Source organism: Lepidochelys olivacea (assembly GCF_965140295.1).
Source record: "Lepidochelys olivacea isolate rLepOli2 genome assembly, chromosome: 4".
Taxonomy (NCBI): domain Eukaryota; kingdom Metazoa; phylum Chordata; order Testudines; family Cheloniidae; genus Lepidochelys; species Lepidochelys olivacea.
The window spans coordinates 80554430-80580504 of record NC_140414.1 but is presented as its reverse complement, the minus strand read 5'-3'; the positions used below and the strand labels follow the sequence as shown (position 1 = coordinate 80580504).

At 38.8% G+C, this 26075-nt stretch overlaps 1 protein-coding gene across 2 annotated transcripts in view; it reads left to right on the top strand.

Moving 5' to 3' along the window:
• Window positions 1–17471, top strand: part of GPM6A (glycoprotein M6A) — a 352328-nt gene extending 334857 nt beyond the window's left edge. For both annotated transcript variants that reach the window (XM_084627081.1, XM_084627080.1), the window contains exons 5-7: window positions 1184–1260; window positions 2234–2299; window positions 15315–17471. In XM_084627081.1, coding sequence (XP_084483207.1) covers window positions 1184–1260; window positions 2234–2299; window positions 15315–15467 — 296 coding nt within the window. In that variant the 3' untranslated portion in view covers window positions 15468–17471. The remainder of the gene's footprint in view (window positions 1–1183; window positions 1261–2233; window positions 2300–15314) is intronic.
• The last annotated feature ends 8604 nt before the right edge of the window (window positions 17472–26075 follow it).

Genomic DNA, 26075 nt, shown 5'->3' with positions numbered 1-26075 from the left:
ACAAAGTGGAGCGTGTTCACAGATATGTTAAAGGAGATGAGGGACAAAAGTCATAAGGAGGAGTTAAGACTGAAATAAGGAAGAAGGCAGTGCTGAAGGGGGAAATGATAAACATCTCCTATTGTTAGAATGGTTAGATCACAAGGAGGGATAGGCATAGCTTTAAACCGAGTACATTCTTGCACCATTTCCCTGTCATGTCTCAGGATCCACCCTCTGACTGGGAGGAGGCAGGGGATGGCTCCTGTGCTTTGCAAAGAGAATGTCTGTCTGTACTCCGCCTGCCATAGTCTTTGCTTAGTCAATTCTAAGCCTCTTCCTGTAGCTTTTTTGTCTATCTGATAGCTTAGCAATAGAGGAAGAAAGAGTGCCTCAGTATCATACAGTCAACAGGCCTATGTCCTGATCTGGAAGAAGTGGATTTGATGATTTGATGAATTGTTCTTTTCTATTTCTGACTTCTATGATGCAATAACAGCTAGTCTTCTTACTTTGTTCCCCAGAAGATAAGTGATCTGAGAGCCATTTAAAGGTCAATGCTTATCTCTGGAAATGCTGTGTGGGGCTTTTGTTTTGCTAAAGTTTGCATCTGTATTTTATTTATATAATCTTTACAGTTTCCATCTGGTTTGCAAGTCCTGCAAAAAACCCACCGATCCCCTACAGGGAAGACAACATTACTACTTCCCACAGTAACACAGTAGTTTTCAACAAGCTAATCTATGTTTTAGTATCTTGTCACGTGCCAAAGTGAACAGTGCAGCTGCATTCATTATCAACAGATGATTAAGCATACCTCTGGGTAACATACTTTTATAGCCTCTAACAGACGCTTTGCACCAGGCAAGCAAATTTGGATCCTAGTATGTGCACTGGCTGAAAGTTGTTTTCTAATATTTGAATACCCTGTTGGTTGGAATTAATAAAATCCAAAGTGAAAATATAAAAGATGGATTGAGGAATGATTCTGTGTGTTGCTTCCATTCATACTGTTACCAAAAGGGTAACATGTCAGCTTTATGACAATGAGAGAGACCAATTGAAGACCTAAGAGTTGTGTCAAATATGAGCCACAGTTGCTTTGTTCTACCTAACATCCAAGAATTTGGATTCCTCAGCTCCTTTGAAGAAAACTACTGAATGCTTTGAATACTAAATCTAGTGAATATTTTATGTGTTTCAGGAATTGTAACTATTGGAGAGGAAAAGAAGATTTGCACCATGTCTGAAAATTTCCTGAGGATGTGTGAATCTACTGAGGTGAGTAAATGGGCTAAGTTTGAGTTTTTTTGCCAAATCCATAATCGTCATTTTAGTAGGAAGTAACTGGCATATATGGTTTTCTCCAACACTTACCTCCTTAATTGTAGACAAAGTGATAGAATGAAGGCACAAGGGAAAAAATACAGTCCTTTTCCTTTCCCCTAGAAAACATCCCCCATCAACATAGTTTCTTCAACTATTATTTTTGTAATTACATTTTGATTTTTTGGTTTAAAAAAAACAAGATTCCATTAAACCTGTAACTTTTAATTTTAGATTTTACTGAGGGTTAATGCATCGGCTACATAGTGAGAAGAAATTATGAAAAACATTATTGTCCTTATATTTAGGAAAAAAGACAGTACAGGGAGTTGGAAGAAATTATGGTTATACTGTAACAGAACAGTAATGTTGTTAAACTCATTGGACCATTTTTTCCCACTGGTGTAGGAGTCTATAACTCCCATGACTTTGATGGAGCTACACACTTTGTATTTTTTTCCATAAAGAAAGACTATATATTTTAGTTCCGATTATTATTTTTCTTAATTTAGATCAAAGAAAACGACGTTAACATACAAAAGTAATATCTCCATAAATGAACCCACTGGCTAAAATCCTGGCCCTTCTGAAGTCAATGGGAGTTTTGTCGTTGGCTTTCATGGGCCAGGCTTTCACCCCAGTGCATGTAAATCTCCTTGGTTACAGACTGTAGCAACTTTGAAAACAAAATGGCTGGAGTTTCTGCACCCACACTGAGCTCTTAGACATTTTCAAGTGCAGTACCCTGAAAATAAAAGCACTGTAGTTTCATCTCTACGTACACCATGCCAGCAGTGAATTTGGTCAAAAATATTACTGAATCGCAATGGCAGGGGGAAAGTAGTCGTTTGCGCTGTCAGATGCTGGCTTTTTGGTTTCTATGCAGAGTTACTACTATGAAATTTGTTTTCTTTGTCCCCCTTTACAGCTAAACATGACATTCCATTTGTTCATTGTGGCACTTGCTGGAGCTGGAGCAGCAGTCATTGCTATGGTAAGCTACTGGAGACACTGCCCCTGAACATACAGCCATATCTAAATCACTGACATATCCTGTTTATACATTACTGTCAGCAGTAGAATTAGTAGCTGAAAAATACATTCGATTACTACTAGACAAAATAAGGCATATGAATTTAAAGGGATACTGTTAACTGTTTTTTTTAATTACTAATTTAAAATGCTATTTTATGTTAAATCCTCCTTTAAACAGCCTATCCTGATTTGTTAATATTAAAATTCCTGTAAGTATCTGTTCCTCTGCTATGTTTAGAAGGGTCTTTTGGGCAAACTGCAGGGCAATCCCACCAAACTTTTTCCTCCTCGTACCCTCCTCTGTGTGCACATGCCTGCCTACTGTCTCTTCATGTTCATTTTCAGCTGTGCTGCTGATGTTAAAATGACGAACATCCTTTTGCAGAGATTGAGGAAGAGGTTGAGCTCTTAGATTTTATCCAGGAGGAAATGTTGCCATTTTTGCCAATGAACATTGTTTATTGCTATGAACATGGTAGCATTTTCAAAAAATATAACACTAGATTGGCCAAAATTATGCATCTGTTGTGACTATTTAAATTGTAAAGTCTTTGGATTGGGGACTGTTTGTTACTCTGTGTCTGTACAGTGTTAAGCACCATTCGCGGCTGGCCCCTACGTACCACTGTAAAAAATATGATTTAGAATTAGGTTTGGGAGAATTCAATTCTTATCTTTTTAGAATTTCGATGGATAATATCAATGTTTATTTTTAAGCATTTTTAAAGATATTTATTCATTTAAAAGTTCACAGTTGGAGAACGTATGAGGGAGCAGAGAAAGTGGCTAGGCCAGACAATAATTATTTAATGACAGTAGAGACTGAGATTCAAAAAGTTAAAGCTTTATAACTGTTAAATCACAAACTGTCAACATCACAGTCAAAGTATACATGTAAAGTAAATTGCCTTAAATCAAACTCTAAGGTAAAGTAAGAGAAATGCTGCTTGAAAATTTATTAATCTGTAAATTTTCATTATTATCTATGGAAATATTTTTTGTCAGTGTGTGCGTGAGATCGACATTTACTGATAAAAATCTAATCCTTCCAAGCCTATTAATAATAATGCTTTTTGGGGGATTATTTTTTCACCTATGAAAACTGTTTCACTTACACCAAACAAGCCACAAAACTACTGTTCATCGTTACAAATTGAAGATGTAGTTTTTTAAAATGTTTTACTATCTGCTACACCTTTATACTGGGCAAAGAGAGAAAGCTGGGCATGGTCAAGCGGACTGAACTAGTAGCCCTGTTGCACGAATCAGCTTCTGTGCCTCAGTTTCTACATCTACAATACAGCTACCTCTGCTACTGTGACAGAGTAGCAAGAAGATGAATTAATGTCTAAAAATTATATTTAATTGCTTCAAGATGAAAAGTACTGTGTAAGTAGAATGATCTGTACTTTATATTACATTAATTGATTAACTCTCAGCTCTTCCAAAAGCAGATTTTTCTTCATCAAGAAGAAATACTAATGCTATAACATTTTAAAGAGAAAATTATGTTTCCACTGCATGGCTGATCTAAGCTATATTCTCTTGTGATGGGAAATTCATGAAAGGATCATTGGTTCAAATAAGCATTTAAAAGTTCAACTAACAAACACTTAGCACTTGTGTATCACTTAATATTTTTCAAAGCACTGTTAACTAATTCATCCTTACAACACACCTGAGAAGTAGTATTCCGTGGCTGCACAGTGATTTTGTGGTAGAGAAGGTTTTGAATTTAGGAGTTTTTGGCTCAGCCTTTATACTCAGTTCCTTAGAGACAATGCTGCTTTATCCAAACCACCAATTTTGCCCTATTGGTGATCCTCATTCAGACTCCCCTGCTTGCATAAAACAAGCTTCAAATCTCCACATGTTCTGTAGTGGCAGGAGCCAGAGTGAAGGCTATTTTACCTTCGGCCCCATAGTACATATCTTTATGTAAAAGGGCAGATGTCCAATAGGCATGCAATATAGACTGAGGAATAAATAAAAAGGAAGGCACAGAGCGACTCCAAACCTAGGAATGACAGGGCATCAGTGGTGTCTTTTAGAGAGGCTGTGAGGCCCCACACAGCAAAATAGTCTCAGTGGTAGTTGGGGATGTATCTGACTCTGAAATAAAGTTCAGGTTATGTCTGGGGAGTGGATGCCTTCTCAGTCCTTCTCTTGCCCAAACCAATTTAACCATCTCTGATAATAGCCCCTCTATGCTAATATGTCAATCACACAGAACACATACCACTTCTGAATTAGTTACTCTCGTCAAGTATGACTGCTTCTAATGTTTCTTTAAAAACTGCTTTTCTGAGTAAGACAGTTTAGGCAGGTTGCCGTTTTGGTAATCCCCTAAATTATAACCACAGCTTGAGCACAGTCCATTTACAATTTACACACTGAGACAGCAGCACAGCAGATTGCACAGAATTTATAAGGGAGTGTATCTCCCATTTTTTCTTGTGTAGTTTGCTCAGCAGCAAAATGATTATTTACACTTACACTAATAATTCCATTGTTAGGCTCCAGAGTAAACATCTAATTGAAATGTATTAGGAAAGCTCACAATTTTCTTAGAGTTATTCTCAGGCTGTTGACAGATTCAAGACAATATAATTACATCAGTTTATACTTGGCTCACACTTTGAAGGTTTTCTTCACAGACATAAAGGATTTAACTAGGGTTGTTGGTTATTTAACATGAAAGATTAGATGCTGGAGCACAAGGCAGTCACTATCAGGAAAAAGTAGCAGCTCAGTGAGCTGCTGCAGACAAACCCTATTGGAACCCAAAGTGACAGCAGGTATTTCCAGAAAGATTTGATTCAGCTTGGGGAAAAAAGAATTAGCTAAGTATTCTTCCCTCACCACTTTGCCAAAGAAGTATTATTTTATCTATGGCCAATAATTTCAAGTTAAATTTGTGGACAGAGCACTCTAATTAACTGGAGAAAGCTTTAATATATTCAATAGAGAAAATCATGTATTTTCTGACATTTGATTCATGAACTAAGTAGCTATTTAAAGCAAGTGAACGCATTGTTTGCTTCTGTCCTAGAATTTTTAATTTTGCTAAAGTAATTATAGTAAGAAAAGATGGAAATAATTTTTAAGAGCTAGGCAATATGACAAAGAAGGTGAGGGAAGGGGAGCATTTCTGATGACAAATTATTTTAAGAGAAGATGAGAGTATTTAAACTGTTTAGATATTTCTGCAAAGACCGATAGAGGTTTCCAGGTGCCAGTAAAAGAGATGATAGGCTAAATTATCAGTAACTTAAGTGGGTCCTCTAAAGGGGGGGAGGTATAGGGTGTCGAGAGCCCCTCCCCTAAAATGCAATGGGCAGAAAGGAACGATAATAGGTTGCCAGTACTCCAGAGGTGATAAGGGAAGGGGGCTAGTGTGGACCACAGTTCTTCACAGCCCATTGGGGTGTGTTGTGGTAGTGTGGGTGTTTGGTTTATTCCATACCCTACGTATGCTGGCATGTGTAGCTACTGTCACTTTTAAGCACCCATATAGCCCAAAAATACTGGGACATTATCATGGCTTTTTCACTCCAGGACCCCTGCTCAGCAGATTCTTCCTCTGCCACTTCTAGCATTGCTTGGCTAAGAGAGCCCATTTGCATTTATTCTTGTCTGCCATTCCATGTTCATGCTTACTTTGTAGTCATTGAGCTAATTTTGGGTTTTTTTTAAATTACTCAGTAAATTGTACCATGAACCATTATTTCCATAGACATCAGTGCATGCAATCATGGCAGTTGTAGAGAGAGGTATTCGTTGCATCATATTAGTTATAGATAATGCACTTTTGGACCACTATTGCGTGCAGCTGTTCAGATAGAAAATGAAGACTACCAAAAGCTAAGCACACGGTAAAATTCTGGCTGCAGATAGGCACATACGGCTTCAATGGGAACTGCATGCATGTATCCGAGGACAGAATTTGGTCTATACATTGAAGGTAGTACAGAAGCTTTGAAGTGACACCAAATGACAAATTCTGCTCTCAGATACATACACTCATGCCACTGCATTATTATGTGTTTTGTTCATGAAGCATAGGTTTCCATTGCATGGTTGCTCCTGGGTGTAAATGAGGGAGTGAGCTCTTTTTCCCTGTCCTTCAGGCAGGTGGTGTTACAGGAAGTTTTGCATCTAACTTCTAAGCTCTGTGCTGGCAGAATCCCAAGTTGTTTCCTGCCTCATGTTGAAGGAGCAGATGGTCTCCTGCTTGAATTTAAGGCACCATCCTGAGTTCTTTTCAGCCTTCCTTCAAGCTTGTTTATACAGTGGTTGAGTCCAAACCAACAGGGTGTAAAGTCTAGTGTGCACTACCATGTTGCACACTAACTGCCCATCCTATTTCAGACAGTACCACATTAACACGCACTAGGGACCCTTTTGGTGCATGCCAGTAGGGTCCACTTGGGCCAGTTAGCGTGCAACATGCTAGTGTGCACTAGAATTTACACCACACTGGTGTGGACTAAAGCAGTTTGTAGTCAAATTCTCAATCTTCCGTGTGGAAAAGTAGAAAAAGAGGTCAGCCAGCAACAAGAAGCTTCACCCTGGATGCAACCCCATTATCCAGCCCACTGTTGTGGACCCTAGATGCACACGGAAAGGTGGTTGTGGTGAGGAAATCCTTGCAATCTCAAGGAATAAATCTCTCGGTTCCTAGTCCTGATTGTTCATGCAGTATTGGACTTCAAACTTGTCACTTAGTCCAGGACTGAGTATTGGCTTTCCTGATCTTAAGTCCCATGTATTTTGGGGTTAAACTATTATTCTAAATATGTGCTAGCAAAGCCAAAACAACAGAAACAGACCTTTTGGTCCTAATTTTGCCCTCAAGTCACTCACATGGCTTCCCTTGACTTCACTGGACCTCTGATGCATGTGTCCAAAAGGCAACGTTTGGCCCTCAGGCATTGAGCAGTAACTGCAGATTTTGAAGTATTGGAAAATTAAACTAATTTATGTTTTTTCCAAAAAACTGATGGCAAATTCCATCTTGGATGCCGTTTTCTGGGGAAATACGAATTTTAGGAACTGTTTTAGCTGAAAATATTTAATCTCCCTCCTGAATTGGGAAAATGAATCTGAAAGGACATATTTTATTTATTTGCAGTGGTAACTTTTTTAAATACCAAAGAGTCCATCTTAGCAACATGCCATGTAGAATGATCTGTGACTAGGGCTGTCAAGCAATTAAAAAAATTAATTGTGATTAATCACACTGTTAAACAATAATGGAATACCATTTATTTAAATATTTTTGGATGTTTTCTACATTTTCAAATATATTGATTTCAATTACAACACAGAATACAAAGTGTACAGTGCTCATTTTGTATTTATTTTTGATTACAACCCAATACAAGTACTGTTGTGCAATCTATCATGAAAGTTGAACTTACAAATGTAGAATTATGTACAAAAATAACTGCATTCAAAAATAAAACAATATAAAACTTTAGAACCTACAAGTCCACTCAGTCCTACTTCAACCAATCACTCAAACAAGTTTGGTTACAATTTACAGGCGATAATGCTGCCCACGTCTTGTTTACAATGTCACCTGAAAGTGAGAACAGGTTTTCACATGGCACTGTTGTAGCTGGCATCGCAAGATATTTACGTGCCAGATGCACTAACAATTCATATGTCCCTTCATGCTTCAACCACTATTCCAGAGGAGATGAATCCATGCTGATGATGGGTTCCGCTCAATAACTATCCAAAGTAGAGAGGACAAATGCATGTTCATTTTCGTCAGATACCACCAGCAGAAGGTTGATTTTCTTTTTTGGTGGTTTGGGTTCTGTAGTTTCCGCATCGGAATGTTACTCTTTTAAGACATCTGAAAGCATTCTCCACACTTCATCCCTCTCAGATTTTGGAAGGCACTTCAGATTCTTAAACCTTGGGTCGAGTGCTGTATCTATCTTTGGAAATCTCACATTGGTACCTGCTTTGCATGTTGTCAAATCTGCTGTGAAAGTGTTCTTAAAATGAACATGTGCTGGGTCGTCATCCGAGACTCCTATAACATGAAATTCTTCCTCAAGGAGTTCAGTCACAAATTTATTCAATGCATTATATTTTTTAATGAGCATCATCATCATGGAAGCATGTCCTCTGGAATGGTGGCCAAAGCATGAAGGGGCATATGAATGTTTAGCATATCTGGCATGTAAATACCTTGCAATGCTGGCTACAAAAATGCCATGCGAACACCTGTTCTCACTTTCAGGTGACATTGTAAATAAAAAGCAGCCAGCAGTATGTCCCGTAAATGTAAACAAACTTGTTTGTCTTAGTGATTGGCTGAACAAGAAGTAGGACTGAGTGGACTTGTAGAATATAAAGTTTTACATTGTTTTGTTTTTGAGTGCAGTTATGTAACACAAAAATTACATTTGTAAGTTACACTTTCACAATAGAGATTGCACTACAGTACTTGTATGAGGTGAATTGAAAAATAGTATTTCTTTTGTTTATCATTTTTACAGTGCAAATATTTATAATAAAAACAATAATATAAAGTGAGCACTGTACACTTTGTATTCTGTGTTGTAATAGAAATCAATATATTTGAAAATGTAAAAAAAATCCAAAATATTTAATAAATTTCAATTTGTATTCTATTGTTTAACAGTACGATTAATCATGATTAATTTTTTAATCACAGTTAATATTTTTGAGTTAATCACATGAGTTAACTGCAATTAATCAACAGCCCTATTTGTGATGCATTATTTTTTAGGCACAGTCCTTCAACCTGCACACTGTCAGCCTCAAAGGTAGGGCTCATTGTCTTGACTTGCAGGGACAAAAAGGGCTGGTTCCCTTTAAGGACAGTTTTTTCTCCTTCACCAGAATGATATCTTCATGATATGGGAGTGGGAGGTTAAAGAACCTCCCTCTCCCAAATCATGAAGATGCAGGATGAAGATGCAGGAGCTCTGAGGAAGACGGTTGGTTCCTGTGCAACAGAGGGGAGGCTATATAAGCCTTTTCCCCTATGGTCCGGGTACCACTGCCTGTTGGACAAGCAGCTCCCACCTCTGAGTTTACCAGAGGATTGGGTTGTTTCGTTTTTCTGTGAGAATCATGCTAGTCACCCTTTTTGGGCTGAGAAGGAATTTCCCCCTCACTGCCAGATTGGCCAGGGTGTCTGTGGTGGTGTTGGGATTTTTTGCCCTACTCACAGCAGCCCAGTGACCTAATGGATAGGACAGGAGATTAGATTCAAATTGTTGCACTTGATAGCTGTCCAGCACACATACTCATTCCATAGGGGGTCTGGTTCCCTGACAAACTGGAATTGGAAATAGACTATGGGGAAGGAATCCCCTAAAGAAGCTGGGGAACGTGCTTGGAGCTTCTAATGGAGCTGTACAGCAAGGAGACATCTCTTTCCCCCTAGCCCTAACCTTCATATGTGATGGGGTGGGGATAGCACCAGACTGAGACCCCGAAGAGGGTTGCCATCAACCCTTCACCTCTCTCTAACAAGAAAGAAAGATAATCTGCTCTATAAAAGTTAGTGCAGGGTAGTTCCCAGATGATTAAATAAAGATGCAGTCTAGTTAAAACACATCCCTTTTGCCTTGGCTGTTTTCCTGCCTGTATGAAACAACAACAGATCTTTCCCATTAATGAATTCAGACTTTTTAACAAGATCATTGATATTCAAACACCAGTCCTTTGCAAAGCTGCAGATTGATAAAACTATTTTAAAATTCAATGATTTAATAATTCTGAAGCCAGAATATACATATTTGACTACAACAATAAAGTTTGTTGTGTTCATCGCCAGTCGTTTAAGAATTATATTTAAGATTTTTTTCCATCTATAATCCCAGGGACTTCTGAGAAGCTTAAATTACTTTTTAAGAACATGTGTAATCACAACAGTCATGTACTGTATTCTATTAACACCGGTGAATATAGGGATATCTGCAAGAGCCAAATTACTTCACAGGTGCAGATCTATTTCGGCCTCACTAGCCTTCCTGAAAAGGAATGCGATTTTTATTTTAGTGTCTTTACACAGTTTTCAGAGTTAGTCTTATTACAAAAGAAAAGAGTTGTTCATGAGTGCTAACCCCATCCATTCCCAAATGCTGAAATATAGAAGAATCTAAATTTTTGTCAAGGAAATACTTTTTTTAAGAATCACATTCTGCTGTAAACTTATTTTGTAGAGCAAGATCATTTGACTCTAGGACCGTTTCTTCCCACTAGCTACCCTACCTTTTGAGTTCAAAGTTGTGTATTAAGGATACGATTGCTTGTGTTTACAAATTAATTACCTGCTCATTCACCCATATGCAGTTCCATGTTCCAGCTTGAAAAATGAATGGGTCTGTTGGCAAGTTATTATATAGAAGTACCTGTATACTTTTAATTGATTTGTCATATTTTTTTGTCTTCTAAGGACAGTAGTAACAGACAGGAGTAAGAAACAGCCACACTTATCTGTAGTTAGGCACCATCCTGAACCTTTAAACTGCTGTTCTTAGAACTTTCCCATCAGTACGTGAATGAGTAGTAAGCAAAGGCTCCGCAAATAATAATATAAACAATAAATATTAAATTTATGGAAGGAAGTGTCCAAGTAGAAAGAACATTAAATGTTCATATATAAATAAAAACACAAATTGATATTTCGCTCAACTTTGAGGGGGGATGGTTAAGTTAGAATCTTGCAGTATGATATCTGCAGAGAAGCAGAATTACAAAATATATAATTCCTCTTCTCTGAAGATGCAAGCTGAACAGGATTCTTCCTCCTGGAGAGGAAGTGGCTTGAGATATTGCTATAAGAAGGTGTAAACAATAATGCTACAATAGGACCAATAGCAACAAGAAAGAAAAGTGGTGGGTTTTTTTTAATGTTATGTGCGGTGAGTAGATTGGCTCCCAAAAAACAGCTTTACATGATGGGAAGCTTATAGGATGCATTCAGGGGGTAGAAAATTTTCAAAATGTTGGCTAACTCAAATAAGGGACATCCAAAATAAATTCTAGGGGGCAGAAGAGTTTGGACTCCCCTACTTTGGACACAAGTACTGAAAGACTGAATCAGACTATCTCCCTAAAGACCAAATGAAAGCAATAGGGCTTCAAAAGAGTATGGAGTGAGGACGATGTGCTGCCTGGCATAATTCTGAAACTGAAATATCCCTGAGGCAGGCAATGGAAACTGCCCTGCTTCAGATTGAATGAACCTTGACATGGTCCTTTAGCTTTAGGTCAGCCAAATCGTAGAAGTGTGAAATGCAATTAGACAGCCACTGAGACATGGCTTCTCTAAGGAACTTTTAACAGTAAGAATGGGGACAAGGGCCTGGGATGGCATAGAGAGTGCACTTTTTAAAGTTTGTGAACGATACCAAGCTGGGAGGGGTTTCAAGTGCTTTGGAGGATAGGATTAAAATTCAAAATGATCTGAACAAACTGGAGAAATGGTCTGAAGTAAATAGGGTGAAATTCAACAAGGACAAATGCAAACTACTCCACTTAGGAAGGAACAATCAGCTGCACACATACAAAATGGGAAATGACTATCTAGGAAGGAGTATTGTAGAAAGGGGTCTGGAGGTCATAGTGGATCACAAGCTAAATATGAGTGAACAGTGTAACGCTATTGCAAAAAAAGCAAACATCATTCTGGGATGTATAAGCAGGAGTGTTGTAAGCAAGACATGAGAAGTAATTCTTCCACTCTACTCCACACTGATTAGACCTCAACTGAAGTATTGTGTCCAGTTCTGGGGGCCACATTTCAGGAAAGATGTGGACAAATTGGTGAAAGTCCAGAGAAGAATAACGAAAATGATTAAAGGTCTAGAAAACATGACCTATGAGGGAAGACTGAAAAAATTGGGTTTTTGTTTAGTCTGAAGAAAAGAAGACTGAGAGGGGACATGATAATTTTTATGTACATAAAAGATTGTTACAAGGAGGAGGGAGAAATGCGCATGTAGTCTTGGGAAGAATATTGGCAGTGTAATGGACTCATTAAAAAGGAACTCCAACATCACATTGGAGCAGAATCTTGCAAAAATATAAACCATCCCTTTATTATTTTAAAACTTAGTATCTTGAGGATCAGTCATTAGATCCAGAATTTTATTTAGTTCTACAAGCTTAAGTCATTGCCACTAGAAAATACCTTCCTTTTAATAAACTCGATCTCCAAAGGAAATTTCATTGGGTTTGTCAGGACTGTGGTACTATGATTTTTTTTAATGGGGTGGGTGGGGAGGCTTCTGGAGTGTCAGACCCATGTTTTACTTAATTGCTTGGGCTGTAATAGAGTGATTAATGTTACCAAACCTTTGTCTCTTCTGAGCTTTGCCAGGAGTTTTACTATTAGAGGTGAATGAGGCTTATTGTACAGTTGGGTGGCAGAGATCCATCACAAGCATTCCCTATTTGATCCAACATTCCCTGATCCAGAGACCATTCATGAATACCTAGCATAGATCAACTCAGACTGACTGTGAGCATGATCTCCTTCCATACCAGTTAAATGATTATCAGAAATTGTGGGACTATATATTTGCTGTTTTTGGAGAGACGGAGGTTCCCTGAGTGCGAAGCCCTGTTTAGCGTGCCCTCAACCCAATTGGATGTCTCAGCTAGGATTTGATAGGGTGAGTTTGGAAGTTGATTCTAATTGGAGATTTTCCTTTCATTCAGGTAAAGAATTCCAGTCTGTTCAGGCAGTCCACAATTGCCATCAAACAGGTTGTGAATAAATGTGGTGCTGATGCCAGCCCAAACAGGACATCATAAAATTGATAGTACTGTACCCACTATGAATCTGAGATACTTCCAAAGAACTGGAAGTATCCTTGTGCACCTGTAAGCCTTTGCAAGACCCAGAGCTGTTCCCAGATTGAGCATCTTTAATTTTTATTTGACCAGATACTGATTCAGGTCCCTGATATCCAGGATGCTCTAGCATCTTTTTGATTACAAGGAAATAACTGGAGTAAACCCTATTTTCTTGGACGGACTAGATTTTCTGCAGCATATTGTCCAGATAAGACGGCATTGAAGAGCATTCTCAGGGAGGCAGGGCAATCTGGAAAGTATGGTAACGAACCTTCTAGTTCAGTACTCTGTATTACCCTTCAGTTCAGCCAGCCAGCAGAGGGCTCCATAATGCTAAGAGTGCAGGAAAAGGAATTAATATTCTGAGGTCAGACGGAACCAGGCTCGGGAGAGCCAGAGGCTGCGTGGAGCAGCTGGCTGGAGGCAGAAGACTGAAGGGAAGGCTAAGCAGCTTGAGAAGGGCCTGAGAGCAGGCCAGGAAGCAGCCCATTGCTAGCAGGGAGTCAGCAGTAGCTGCAACAGCAGGGTGCCTGGGAGTGGCCATCTGTCAAGTCCCCATTGTGGGCAGCCTGCCTACTATTTAGAGCCAGAGTCAGATGTCAGGAATGAGAATCATAGGTTAATTCAGGGTCAGGAACCAAGAGTCAGAAACTGGGTATCAGAGCCAGGAAATAAAGCCAGGGTCAGGAACCAGCATTCAGGAGCAGTAAGAGGAAGCAGAGCCTGTAGCAGCAGCTAGCTGAGGTTCCACCTAATTGCACAGACACATTTCCTGTATCGTCCCCAGAAGTCAGGAATGTCCTCTCAATCAGGCCCTCTGTGGGTAGCACATCCTATGATAAGTGGGCCACTGAGGCTCATGACCTGCTGAGTGTGTCCGCTTCACAGTTGTTGGTGGTGACTTGGAGGTGGATGCTGCAGACCCAGGTTCTAGAGCTGCAGTGACTTACACTAGCAAACAGGATAACCAAGCAGACTAGACAATGAGACGTATGGGTGATGGATGAAAAGACTGAACTCTGGCAGTGGGATCTGCAGGCCAATGTGTGATCGTCTCTGGGAGAGGTGTGGCCTGGAGAGAATATTGCTGGCACCCACCTTCATATCTTGTACTGAACTGCCCCAGCTGGCTTAGACACTGCTCTTTGGTTTGTTTACTGTAACCATTAAAGCAGTTGTGACTAGGCTATTCTGGCAGTCCAAATGTCAGTGTTTTGGAGAACTCATGTTCAGCACCCATATATTCCAGGCAATGTAGATGTCATCAGAGATCCTGGCAGATTACTAAGAGTGGCTGGCTAGACTCTTTTCTTGTGCTTTTTCAGAGGGAACACAGATGAGTTAAAATTCTTTGGCTTCTATTGTTGCTGATGAGGCCAGGTGCACTCTATGGGGCTGTGGAGAGCTACTGTGTGCTCTTGAAGCTATTAGTTAGCATGAAAGTCTGCTTTATAGATGAACCTTTCTTTTTCCTCCTTTGTAGGAGAGGGTAAAGGATAGGACAGAGACCCCAAGAGAATTCAGGATGGCTATGTCGCCTTGCCTTCTGTAAAGATGCCTCCGCTAGTTTCCCAGGTTCTGTGCATTAGGGCAGTTCCTCAAGTATTTCTGGCCTTTCTAAGAAGCCTAGAGCCAAGCAGATATATGGGCCTCTACTTCAGAGTACACAGTTTCTCTTGCATCAAAAACCACCGACACCTTATGTTGAACCAGATCCATGGTCTTATTGTAATAGTGAAGTAGGGCTGCTGGAGGGGCTCTTTTGTCACACACACTCTCCTTGCTGCTAGCAAAAAAGGGGAAAGAGGGCATGTCTGGGACACCCCTGTGCCATGCTGATCCTATGCTATGTTTTTGACTTTATGGCCATTGCAGCCAAATATAAGTAAGAGCAGCCCATAGGCTGCTCTGTCACAGTGTAGAGGGAACACACCATGCACAGAATAGCCCCAAGATCAATGAAGTGCAAAGGTGAGCTTTACACCGCTTTTGCACACCACTCCCTGACTTGCTCTGCATTTTGATCCCATCCAAAAATCTTGTTCTTAATTTTTCAACTTTGAATATATTCTGTTTCTATGCAATTAGTTACTAACTCCCTATCTCCTCTCTTACAGGTTCATTATCTCATGGTTCTGTCTGCTAACTGGGCCTATGTGAAAGATGCTTGCAGAATGCAAAAGTATGAGGATATTAAGTCAAAGGAGGAACAAGAGCTTCATGACATTCATTCTACCCGCTCTAAAGAGCGGCTCAATGCATACACATAAGAGAAACCTTGTCTTACTTTCTAACATTTGAATGCTTTGTTGTTTAACTAAAGGCCATCTAACCATTTTAAAAACAAAAAGAAAGTGCTTCTCACAAAAGATAGTTAGGGTGACTTGTAAATCTCCCGGATACAATTTTTGGTTGTCTAGCACTTGGTTTCCTAATTAGTTAATAGTTTGTGTGACCATTCTCTGCTGCAAAGCTCCTAAACAGCCTTTCTTGAATCCTCTTAAGGAAATTAGTTCTGTTCGATCGAGGATACTAACTATTGTCAAATACGGAGATGTGTTTGATTTTTTTAATCACTTTGTATGTGTTATGCATAACACCTTTTGCATTGTTTCTTATATGGTTTTGAAAAAAATAGCTTTTTATACTTTTTAGTTTTAATTTCAGTAACTACTTTAACTACAGGTATACGTCAAAGGGACCATTGCACATTATGTACAATATCTAGAGAAAACACACTGATGAGTTTCCTTCATATTTGGAAGTCTTGCCAGATGGCCCAGTGGCCATCTTGATTGAGGGTCCTAAGAACATTTTAAACAATCAAAGGTGCAATTTCTAAATTTGTAATAGTAGGTAAAAAAAAAAAAAGTGCTTCTTATCTTTGTTAACATTGTATTATTCTTGATGTTCTGAAAGAATATTCTCTTTCAAAGTTTTATTGGTGAGTATTCCTGTTTATATTGTGAGCATGCAGACCGTGGTGCTAATAATGCATGGCCTCTTGCCTGTTTAAAGGGTGTTGTACCACGGTTACCTTTAAAGAGTTACAGTATATAGACAAATGTTAACTAAATCATATAGCTATGCGTAGGTTTGTGCAGAATGATCTCTTTGTAATTCAACAATGGTTATGCTGAATTGGAGCTGTTCATGTGCTGATGTGAGCAATTACTGCTTAGCTACATTTATGAAAGTGATATATCAAAAATACAGCAACCTTACAAGTCAGAAGTCTTTTTACCTGCTTTAAAAATTTTAATGGATTGCACCTGTCTGAACTATATACATATATTGTATGTGATATATTCAAGAAGGCTTCCATAAATGCAATAGCTTGGCTTGCAGCTTTCCTAGACATACTGGTTTACCTGTATTATGTGAAAGTGAGATAAAAGGCCACTTCAGAGCTTATTGTATGAAAGTGTAGAAATATAGCTGAACCTTTATTTTGAGTAAGAAAATGTTAACAGAAAGGTAAGTCGTTAAGTTGAAGGAAGTACCTGTGTAAAAAAAAAACCCTACAAAAATCAGTATTATTGGACCAAATTTGGTGTTTGTTTTTGCTTTTTTTTTTTTGCCTATTTCTAATGCTACAAGAATGCTGTAAATTGTCTTTTAAAGTGATGTATCCTGACAAGACATTTTTGTCAGCGTTAAAAATCCTAGATAGTTTTGTGCACTTATTGGACCATTGTGAATTCTCTCTCGGTGTAAGTGCATTTCTAATAAAAGTTCTTGAGTAAAACTCTTCTTTGTACTATTACTAGTCATGCATCATGAGTAATTTTTAACTATTCTTGTAGTAAGTAGAAGGTAATACTATAGTTATTTGTGGCATGATTATGCATTAAGTAGTATTAGTTGATTGATTTGGGGTTTTTTTTTTTTGGTTTCTGTTTCTTTGTTTTTGTTTTTTTACACTTAGACTGTCTTACGAGGTCAACAGTTTTCTGGTATGTGCAGTACCGGTTCTGCAAAAAGTATTATGAACCTCTTTTGGATTCTATATTGTAGTGTTTCAGTTTTGTGTCTTAAACAGTTTGTGATGATTTTTAAAACTATGTCTTTTAAACTCATGTAATGATGTTGATGCTTTTGGCTTTTCTCTGGTATTAGAGTTTGTATTTTCACAAAGAATGCTTTGTAGCAGGCATTACAATTAATCTGTTTTGTACATAAATGTGCCAACAGCTTGATGGTGGCGTTTTTGAAATGTAGAACAAAGTGCTTGCAAAAATGTAATAAATACACTTGTGTACTTTGTGTACTTATTAGTAGTCCTTGATGTGTGTTTTTTTTCTTTTGTATGTACAGTATGAATCTAGAGATGGAAGAGACTGGTTAGTAGTGCTGGCTGCAAAATGATTTTCTCATCTTGCAAATATTTTTAAGAGTTCAACATTTTCCCCTTCTTGACTTGGGATGAAAAATTGAAATTGTGACAATATTTGTGAACTGAAAACTCCAGGTTTTTTTGTTGCAGGTCAATCGGAATGCACTGATCATTTCAAAAAGTTTCATTTGAACGTCAGCCTTTTTTCTATAACTTTTTTCAGTCTAATTAGCTTACATTTCAAAAGGAAAAGCCAGAAAACAAGATTTTTTAATTTAAAAAATGTCAAAATTAAAGGTTTTGGCAATTAAAAAAAATTCTCTATATTTTTGGAAGTCAGGAAGTTTGTCAGCTCCCCCAACCCTGTTTTGCTAAACTTTTAAGTGTTAACAAATCAGCATTTTTAATGAAAAAATGATTAATCCAAAAGATTGTTAACCGGCTCTACTTGTTAGGTAATGTAGTCCCATCTCTCTGCCATCAGAGGATTGTTCTCAATAGTCTGTTTTTCAGTTTTCTGTGTCCAGTCTTCTTTTAAATGTCACAGGCAATCATTCTCTTCGCAGAAACTGTGAGAACAAATCCCATTTAATTGATATTTTTTTTAAAAAAGGAGAGAGTTAGAAAAAATATGCCATAGCTGTAATGCTAATACAATTCAAATGTAGAATATGTCCTGGTCAACCTTATGATCTTAAATGTCTCATTGCAATGGTGCTAAAGAAATGAACATGTCTCCCTGCATGGAACACTGTGCACACAAATCCCTCTTGTGGATGAAAATGAACAGTAAACTTCTTCCAGTCTGTAAGTATTTTATTTTAAATCACATCAGGGGACAGAGGGGAGTTGAACGATATATGTGATTATATCATATCCTCTGAAGTTGGGAGGATGCAAAAAGGGGAAGACGTAATGAAGCACTAGACCTGTGAAAAGTCTGGAGATAGGGAAGCATACTAAGATTTTGGGGAGGCAACTACGCCCCATAGCAGTGACCTCCCCTCTCCCCACCCAAATTACATGTAGGTAAAGGGTCCAATTCACAGCTCTGCAAGACAAAGGTCTGCCTTACAGGCAGAAGTGAGCCCATGGAAATTTGAGAAATGTTACCCAAACTACAAATAATCAGTTCACCATATCAGAACACCTGGTCATTTCCAGTAGTGAACATCAGATATCACTTACAATACATTTGGGCAGAGAGGAAAAATTCGAATATACTTTTCCAAAAGCCAGAATAGCAACATTCCATAAATGCTAGTGAAAGGAACTATCATTTCAGACAACAAAAAAGCCTACAACGCATGCACCCCCTACATCATACTATATTTGATGATTGGTTGGTAAAATCCTGGTTTTTCTTCAAACATGAAAAGCAGTGTTCACAATGTGGGAGTCTTTTCAGAATTGTGGAGTCAGTCTAGTGTTTTGTGTGTTTCCTGGGGATTGTTTCCTGATGAAGTGGGGAAGCCTGCATGTTCCATTGACCCTGAGAGTTATACTGGTGGGAGCTTTAACGCCTGTAGGGCCGCCCAACCCAGACAGGTTTTAACCAGATGGAAAGCAGTCCACAGCCCTCCAGGTTAGGGGTTGAGCGAGCCAACAATGTAAAACTGTAAAAAAGCCTTGTAAAAAAGTTAAGGTATAAAAACACAGCAAAGTAGCCATTCTAGCAAACAACACGAGAGACAGGGATGCCTGAGTTTTGTTCATGCTGTAAGCAAAGTATGACAGCGCAGGAAGGATTCAGATGCAGGGTTCTATGAATCTCTCACAAAATCTCTAAGAGCTGATTCAATATCGGACATGATCTGTCCCGTTCCTAGAATAATAGAATAAAAATACAGTCTAAAGACAGATTTTTACAGAGTCAAACGAGCAGCACAGGCATTCGAGTTCTTATATCTTAATATGTCTTGTGTATGTGTAACTACTGAGAACTCCCATTCACTCGGATACCAGAAGGTCATCCCTGTCAGCTCAAGCAAAGTAGAACAGGTAGTCTCTCATGAAGTCTCCTGGTACTGAGGGAAATGGCGTTACAGTGCTAATAAACATTACAGTGACTAGTGTTGGAGACTTTGATAATCCTCATGTGTGTACTTCCTATCTGATTGTGAAGTAATTTAAATGTCAAAGATAAGTTTATAACTGCTTAAATAATGCTAAATCAGTAATGACAACTGATTAAAACTATCCATTCAAATTTGTGTTCATTACTTACTTCACAGTTGTTCACCATGTTTGTGTATAATACTTTCAATGATCACGATTGCCTTAGCTGACATCATGGCAAATGGGAGACAGACACCATAGCAGCTGAGCATCAGCAACAAGTCAGGGGAGAAAAAAGATGTCCCACACCCTGCCAGTCGTAATTTATATAACTGTAGGTCAGTGCATATTTGATTATGCCTGACTTTCCCCCAGTACACAATTGAAAACCTAAGATGATGCCTCTAAAAATAGATTCCATAGTCATTGCTTCTGCCTAGCCTTGAACTGTGACAGTCATGCCTCTCAAGAGCTTGATAGTCCATTTTAATAGCTTTATATGAAACAATCCAGTATAGTAAGTGTCAGTTGATATCCCAAGTTCTAGAAGAGCAGGCCTTGTGATGAGTTTAGCGAACTGGGCTATGCTCTGAAACACTGTTTCCATCTGGTTAGCAATGTGACACAGCATATCTAGCAAAATGTTACCTACTTTCAAAAGGAGTTGTTCCATAGTTTAAAGAGCGATTTTTTTAAATAGTATCCTCCAATTATTTCATCACTAAATACACTAAACTTGAATGTACATGGTAAGTTTTCCAAGGCCAACAAATAATGATGTTCAGCCTTTTATGTACAGAAATTGAAACTAAAAAAAACCAAAGAGGATTACAAAGATACCTGTAAAGCCTTCACTACCATTTCACAGGTCTCCAGTTATCAATATAGGGATTATGAAATGGTAACCTATTCAGATGAATTATTTAAACTTTTATACTTAAGTAAAATGTACAAAGATCTAAAAGAAAAGGATACAAATCCTGCCGGAAAGATGGCTCTAGAATTTTTCAGAATAATATACAAGAACTGAATAAGGTAAATCGGTACAAAGAACAAGCTTTAACACCTATAGTGCATTCGTATAGCAGAGCTATACATTTGAGTACATTTTACATGCTTAGAAAATGCTGATCCAGTAGAATCACCATCAGAAAGTTTAAGGAAGTAGTAATATGTGTCTTTGAAGGGGCTGGTGGGAAAGATATACAGTATAGAATTGGCAAGAAAGGTACTGAATTAAAAAAAAAAGTCTACATAGAACAGAACATTTTAAAGGTTACTTTAGTACTATAATAAAATCAGTTAATTCATTATTTTGCTTTGATGTGTCATGAAGGAATAGGGACATGCCTTTAACTACATGAGAAAATCCATTGATTAAAGGAGTGACTGAATGTGACTGTAGTTAAGATTGAGCTGGTAGAGTTACAGTGAGGTCTTGGAGCAGGGGATTTCTGCACAGTACATGTTATAAGTGCTCAGGACTGCATTACTTGCTTTACAGTTATAAATCTTTTAAAAAGACTTCACCTTTTCAGTTCACCTTAGCTGACACAGGGAAGCACAGATTGCACTGCGCCTTTGTGCGTAATTCATCCTGGGGTGCACAGGCAGTGTTTGCGCAGCCATTTCCCCCCAAATGAGCAGCTTTTAATTTCAGCTGGAACCATGCTAACCGATGCTGACTAGGCAATCCAATGAATCAGTGCATGCCCTGGCCACACCCACTTCCCATAAGCACCACCTATTTGTTGGGCTGTGCTGGTGAACCACAGGTCACCTGGAAGAGAACACGGTGGTGGCACTTTTCATTGCTGCAACCTCTTCCATCCTGTGTGGATTCTTAGGTACAACCATCATGATTCCTGTTTCTCAGCCCTTCAGGAGGACTGCTGTAGGTAGCTCCCATACCTAACAGTTGTTCCTCACAGCAGGTAACATATGGTAGCAGGTAGGCTGTCCTTCAGACACTGTCTGTGACATAGCTGGTTGGGAATGTGTTGCCTTTGGTTTCTGACGTGGTGATGAAGGTCAGTCAAGGAGTTGAACTCCCATGGTTGATTGGTGGGAGGGTGGTTAGGCAGAGAAAGTGGGTCTTCCTTGTGCAGTGGGCACTGGTTTCTTTGTTGATGCCTTAAAACTCTGGGCTGAGGCTGGGCTGTTTGGTGCCAGCAGAGAGAAAGAGCTTTAATGTCTTCAGGTCTCAGTAATTCAGATATGCCTCCTCTTTTCATGAATTGCTGGAGCTCTGTGGCTGCAGAGGATGATACAGGGGATATGTGTGTATCTTCCATGAACTCCTAACAGCACGGGTGGATATGCCACAGGGAAGCGTCTTTCTCAGATGCTGCTACCGCTGTGGTAATAACAGGAGTATTCGAGCTTGCAGCAAATGAGTCACTGGCACCAGATCCAGATATGATAAGGGGCTCATTTAGGCTCCCTAAAGCCAGAAGTGCCATAAGGTCCAAATAAGCTTTAAAACAAGCCACATTTTTTAAAGTGCCCCTCTAAATATTTGCTCACTCCTTCTATGCAAAAGATGCTTTTGCAAGTGAGGACAGGCACATCACTGCTTAAGAAAAGGTTTTCAGTGGATAAAAAGAGGAATGTCAGTCTGTAGTGGTGTCAGTCCTGTACCTTTCTATATATTCAGCTAAATTTATTTTAGAAATTAATTTCAATATTGGACTATTCATCCCTAGTGTGATTAATTGAGACATATAAACTATTTCCTATAATCAATTTCTCCAGTTTGATTTTCATGCGTATATTCAGCCCAACTAATGCATTTTTGGCTGTTTTCAGCTGATTAGACGGATTGGAAAGCTGCATTTAGAAAGCAGCTGGGGATGCCCCTTGTGTAGGAGAACTCCTAGTGGTGTCAAGTCAGAGTGAATGGCTCTATGCCAGGTGCTCTTGGTCCCATCCTCCCGCCACAGGAAATGTGTCAGGGCATAGCTGGATGTGTTGCACACCTGGTTTAACTGAATGATCTGTTATTGTTTGTGTAATTTAAAACAGCTCTAAGGATCCAGGACTGGGGGAGAGAAAGTGGCAGAAAGGTGGCTTTGAGCCACTGTTTTTTGGGTGAAATCCTGGCCCCCTTGAAATCAGTGGGAGTTTTGCTATTGACATCAATAGAGTCAGAATTTCATTATACCTTTCAGAGGATCTGGATTCTAGAGCAGCCAATCAAATGAAACATTTCTTTTTTTTATTTTAATTGAATTGTTCAGGGGGAAGGTTTACTTTTCAAAAGTGGCTACAGTAAAAACCAAATCGTTATCATAGGTAGCCTGTTAACACTCTCTAGATGTTTCCTTGACATATGCACAGCTCAGATATAATGAAAAGAGAAGTGTTACATAATGCGTGAGCATTAGTTCCATTGGCATGGCATTGTCTCTGAGGGAATCACAGACCTCAGCCCACTCCAAAATCTAGTCAGTTGCTGACATGTTAAATACCCTTTTTTAATGCTCTCGTTAAAAGCAAAGGAAAGATAAAACAACAAAAACAGCAAACAAGATATCTGTTCATCTTATAAGTGTGTAATAACTGCAGATGGAGAGAATAAAAACCCATAATAAAATAATGTCAAGGCTAACTTTAAATAAAATTGTGAGGAAATTCAGTAACAAGGCAACCACTGTACCTATGTCTATACGTTATACCTATTTTTGACTACCACACTCCTCACCTATCTAGGCAAATATGGGGTAAGCTGAGGACATAATCGCAGCTTCAGGTCTTTGCGTTTATCAGTTTAATTCAGAACCTGTTAGTTTTAGTTGTTGCTATTCACATTAGCATAAATGTAAACAACGTGCATCTTGTTCTTGAAGCTGGGTGTTTTTCAAATCATCCAAACACTTGACGGAAATGTTAAGCACTATGGTATAACTGTACAAAGTAATTCATCATTAATTAATGTTTGCAAATGTGTTGCTGAGCAGTCCTTCCTGCAGCTCAACTTAGCATTCCAAATGCTGTTCCTTCCCTTCCCATATACACATCATAGCTTTTTCTAGTCTGTTGGAGCCTCTATTTTAAGTGGGTTTTTTTTATATCCCACTACTCCTCCCTTGAAAGTCCCCAGCATCAGTATGGCCCTCTCTGTGGCAAAGAATTGCCAGACATGGCTTCCTCAGGCCATTCAGCTCTGCTCTGTAATCCATTATCGCTGGCACAAGGAGTAGCGTTAACTGACTTTGAGTGGCTGGAAGCTATGTCCAACAACTCTCTGCCACAGCTACTCATCATACTTGGCCTGATGTGTTCCCAGCCTGATTACCCAGGATCTGAGGACAAGCTGATAACTTGAACTCAGATACCCTGCAAAAACTGTAGAGCAGATCACTAATAAATTAAAACAGTTATTGTCCTTCAATATTTTTAAATAAAAAGCAGTTGATAGAAATCTGTGAATAAAACGTGGGAAAAGTCTGGAAAAGGCAGGTTTATATGCACACAATAAACAGGTTACATTAAACTCTAGGTGGGTTCTGTGCTCTGTTATGCATTTATTAACACAGGAAGTAGGCCCCTTTTCTATTGTACAAAACACATTATCTTAATTAGTTTCTCATTTCCTACCTTTTAACTAACATTCAAGGCTTGTTCTTATTCTTTCTGCAGGTCAGCTGATTGGACAAAAGCACATTTTCTTAAAACTGCAGGGTGAGGGGTAGTTGTTATGTGGTGGGGAGAGAGTGGCTAGGGGCTATGACAATCAGAAGTTCCAGTCCGCCATGATCAAGAGACAGAACCTGATCAAAACATTTTTAAAAAATGTCTATTTGAGACTAGAGGTTATGTAATAAGGTACATAGTGTATTAAAATGAGACCACACAGTATGTGTATCCTTTTTCCTGAAAGAGCTAACTATGAAAGAAAAGAAAAAGCAGTGTTTTCAAGTACACAGAACCATAAAAATTGTACTATTTTGGATAATTTCTCTATGTCATATTTTTATATTAAAAGATACACATTCAGAGATCAGTGTGTACTGAATTTCACATAGACCTCTGATAGAATAATAGGAGTGAAACCAATAGAGATCTATAGACAATTAAAAAGAGTTCTGTAGAAACTACTGTATAAACCTATCTAATTGTCATGTTATGGAGGGGGTCATCAGATTGCACCATTACACACAGTCACACAAGTTCTTTTTCTTATTTCAAGTTTTTAGCATTGGAAGAAAATGCTGCATTGTTGGTTTCCGGATACAATTCTTTGTGGGAGCTGTGGTAAGCAGTAAAAATAATTTGCTGTTTTCCTTAATGTCTCTCCGTAGAATCAATTCTCAGGGCAGGTTTTGCTCCCTGGGAACAAGGGTGGTTTGGTGTTTGGGCTGAGATCCCTGAAAAAGGAAATTGTCTACATGTTGTGGCTGACCACTTCTGTTTCAAGACTGACATATATAAATGTAAAGAAACAAGCAGCACTAACAATATATCCAGACTCAGAGTCACTGATTTCTCCTCTAACAGAAAGCTGACTAACAAAGTCCCAACATCTGCTCCCTCTTGGAGGGGGTGGTGGGAGAGCAATTGGCCTTTCTAGATATTTTTTTAAATATTGAATAGAATTAGTAGAAAATTGTTTTCTAATATATATTTATATTTATTGGTTTAAAATGCAATAGAAAAATTATCATTCTCCATTAAATTCTATGTAGGATTTTACCATAGGGGACCCCAAAAAATCCATCAAAATCACCTATAATAAGAATTTAATTTTCCCTATGTTCACATGGTCTCAGAGATAAATTGGTGTCATTCTCAGCAAGTCTACACAAATGCATTACTTCACCTTTCAGTGCCCAGAAATCATCAGTGGCTGAATGGCTTGGGACAGTGGCAATGGAATACATAGTCTGTCACCAGTTCAGATCCAGATCAGGTTGGCTGTGACAGACAGTCACCATCAGAGAGCAATTCTGTCGTATTAACTGGTGGTCTGAGTTACAAGAAATTCACCAGATCCTAACATCAGAAATGCTTCCAATATCCATGGTCAAGTGTTCCCTTGTCTTCCCTCCAGGTATGTAACAGGCCATTTTGTCTTCTCATACAAATGACTAACACCACCAGTTGGATAAAACCCATGTATAGTTTATTTATGTTATCTCAACCACCCCTTTTAGAGTCCCATACAGCAACTCTATGTACAGTGACAATAATCATCCTCCTTTGCCAAAAGGAAGAGATCTCTCTATGCACAGATCTCTTTTTACCCTGGACTTAGTAGCCTCTCCCATTCACTCATTCCTCCCTTGTACTTCCTTCCTGTGTGCCTGTAAACTCTTCCAGTTAATGGGTTCACTAGCTCCTTAGCTCTCCCTGGCTCAGACTGATTGAGTAATTAGCCCCAGCTTACCTCAGTTAGGTTCTTCTGCAGGAAAACCAGTTTGAGTTACAGTGTCCAGAGTGCTGGTTCAGCTGTTGGTTCTCAGCACTCTGTCCCAAGGTAGTC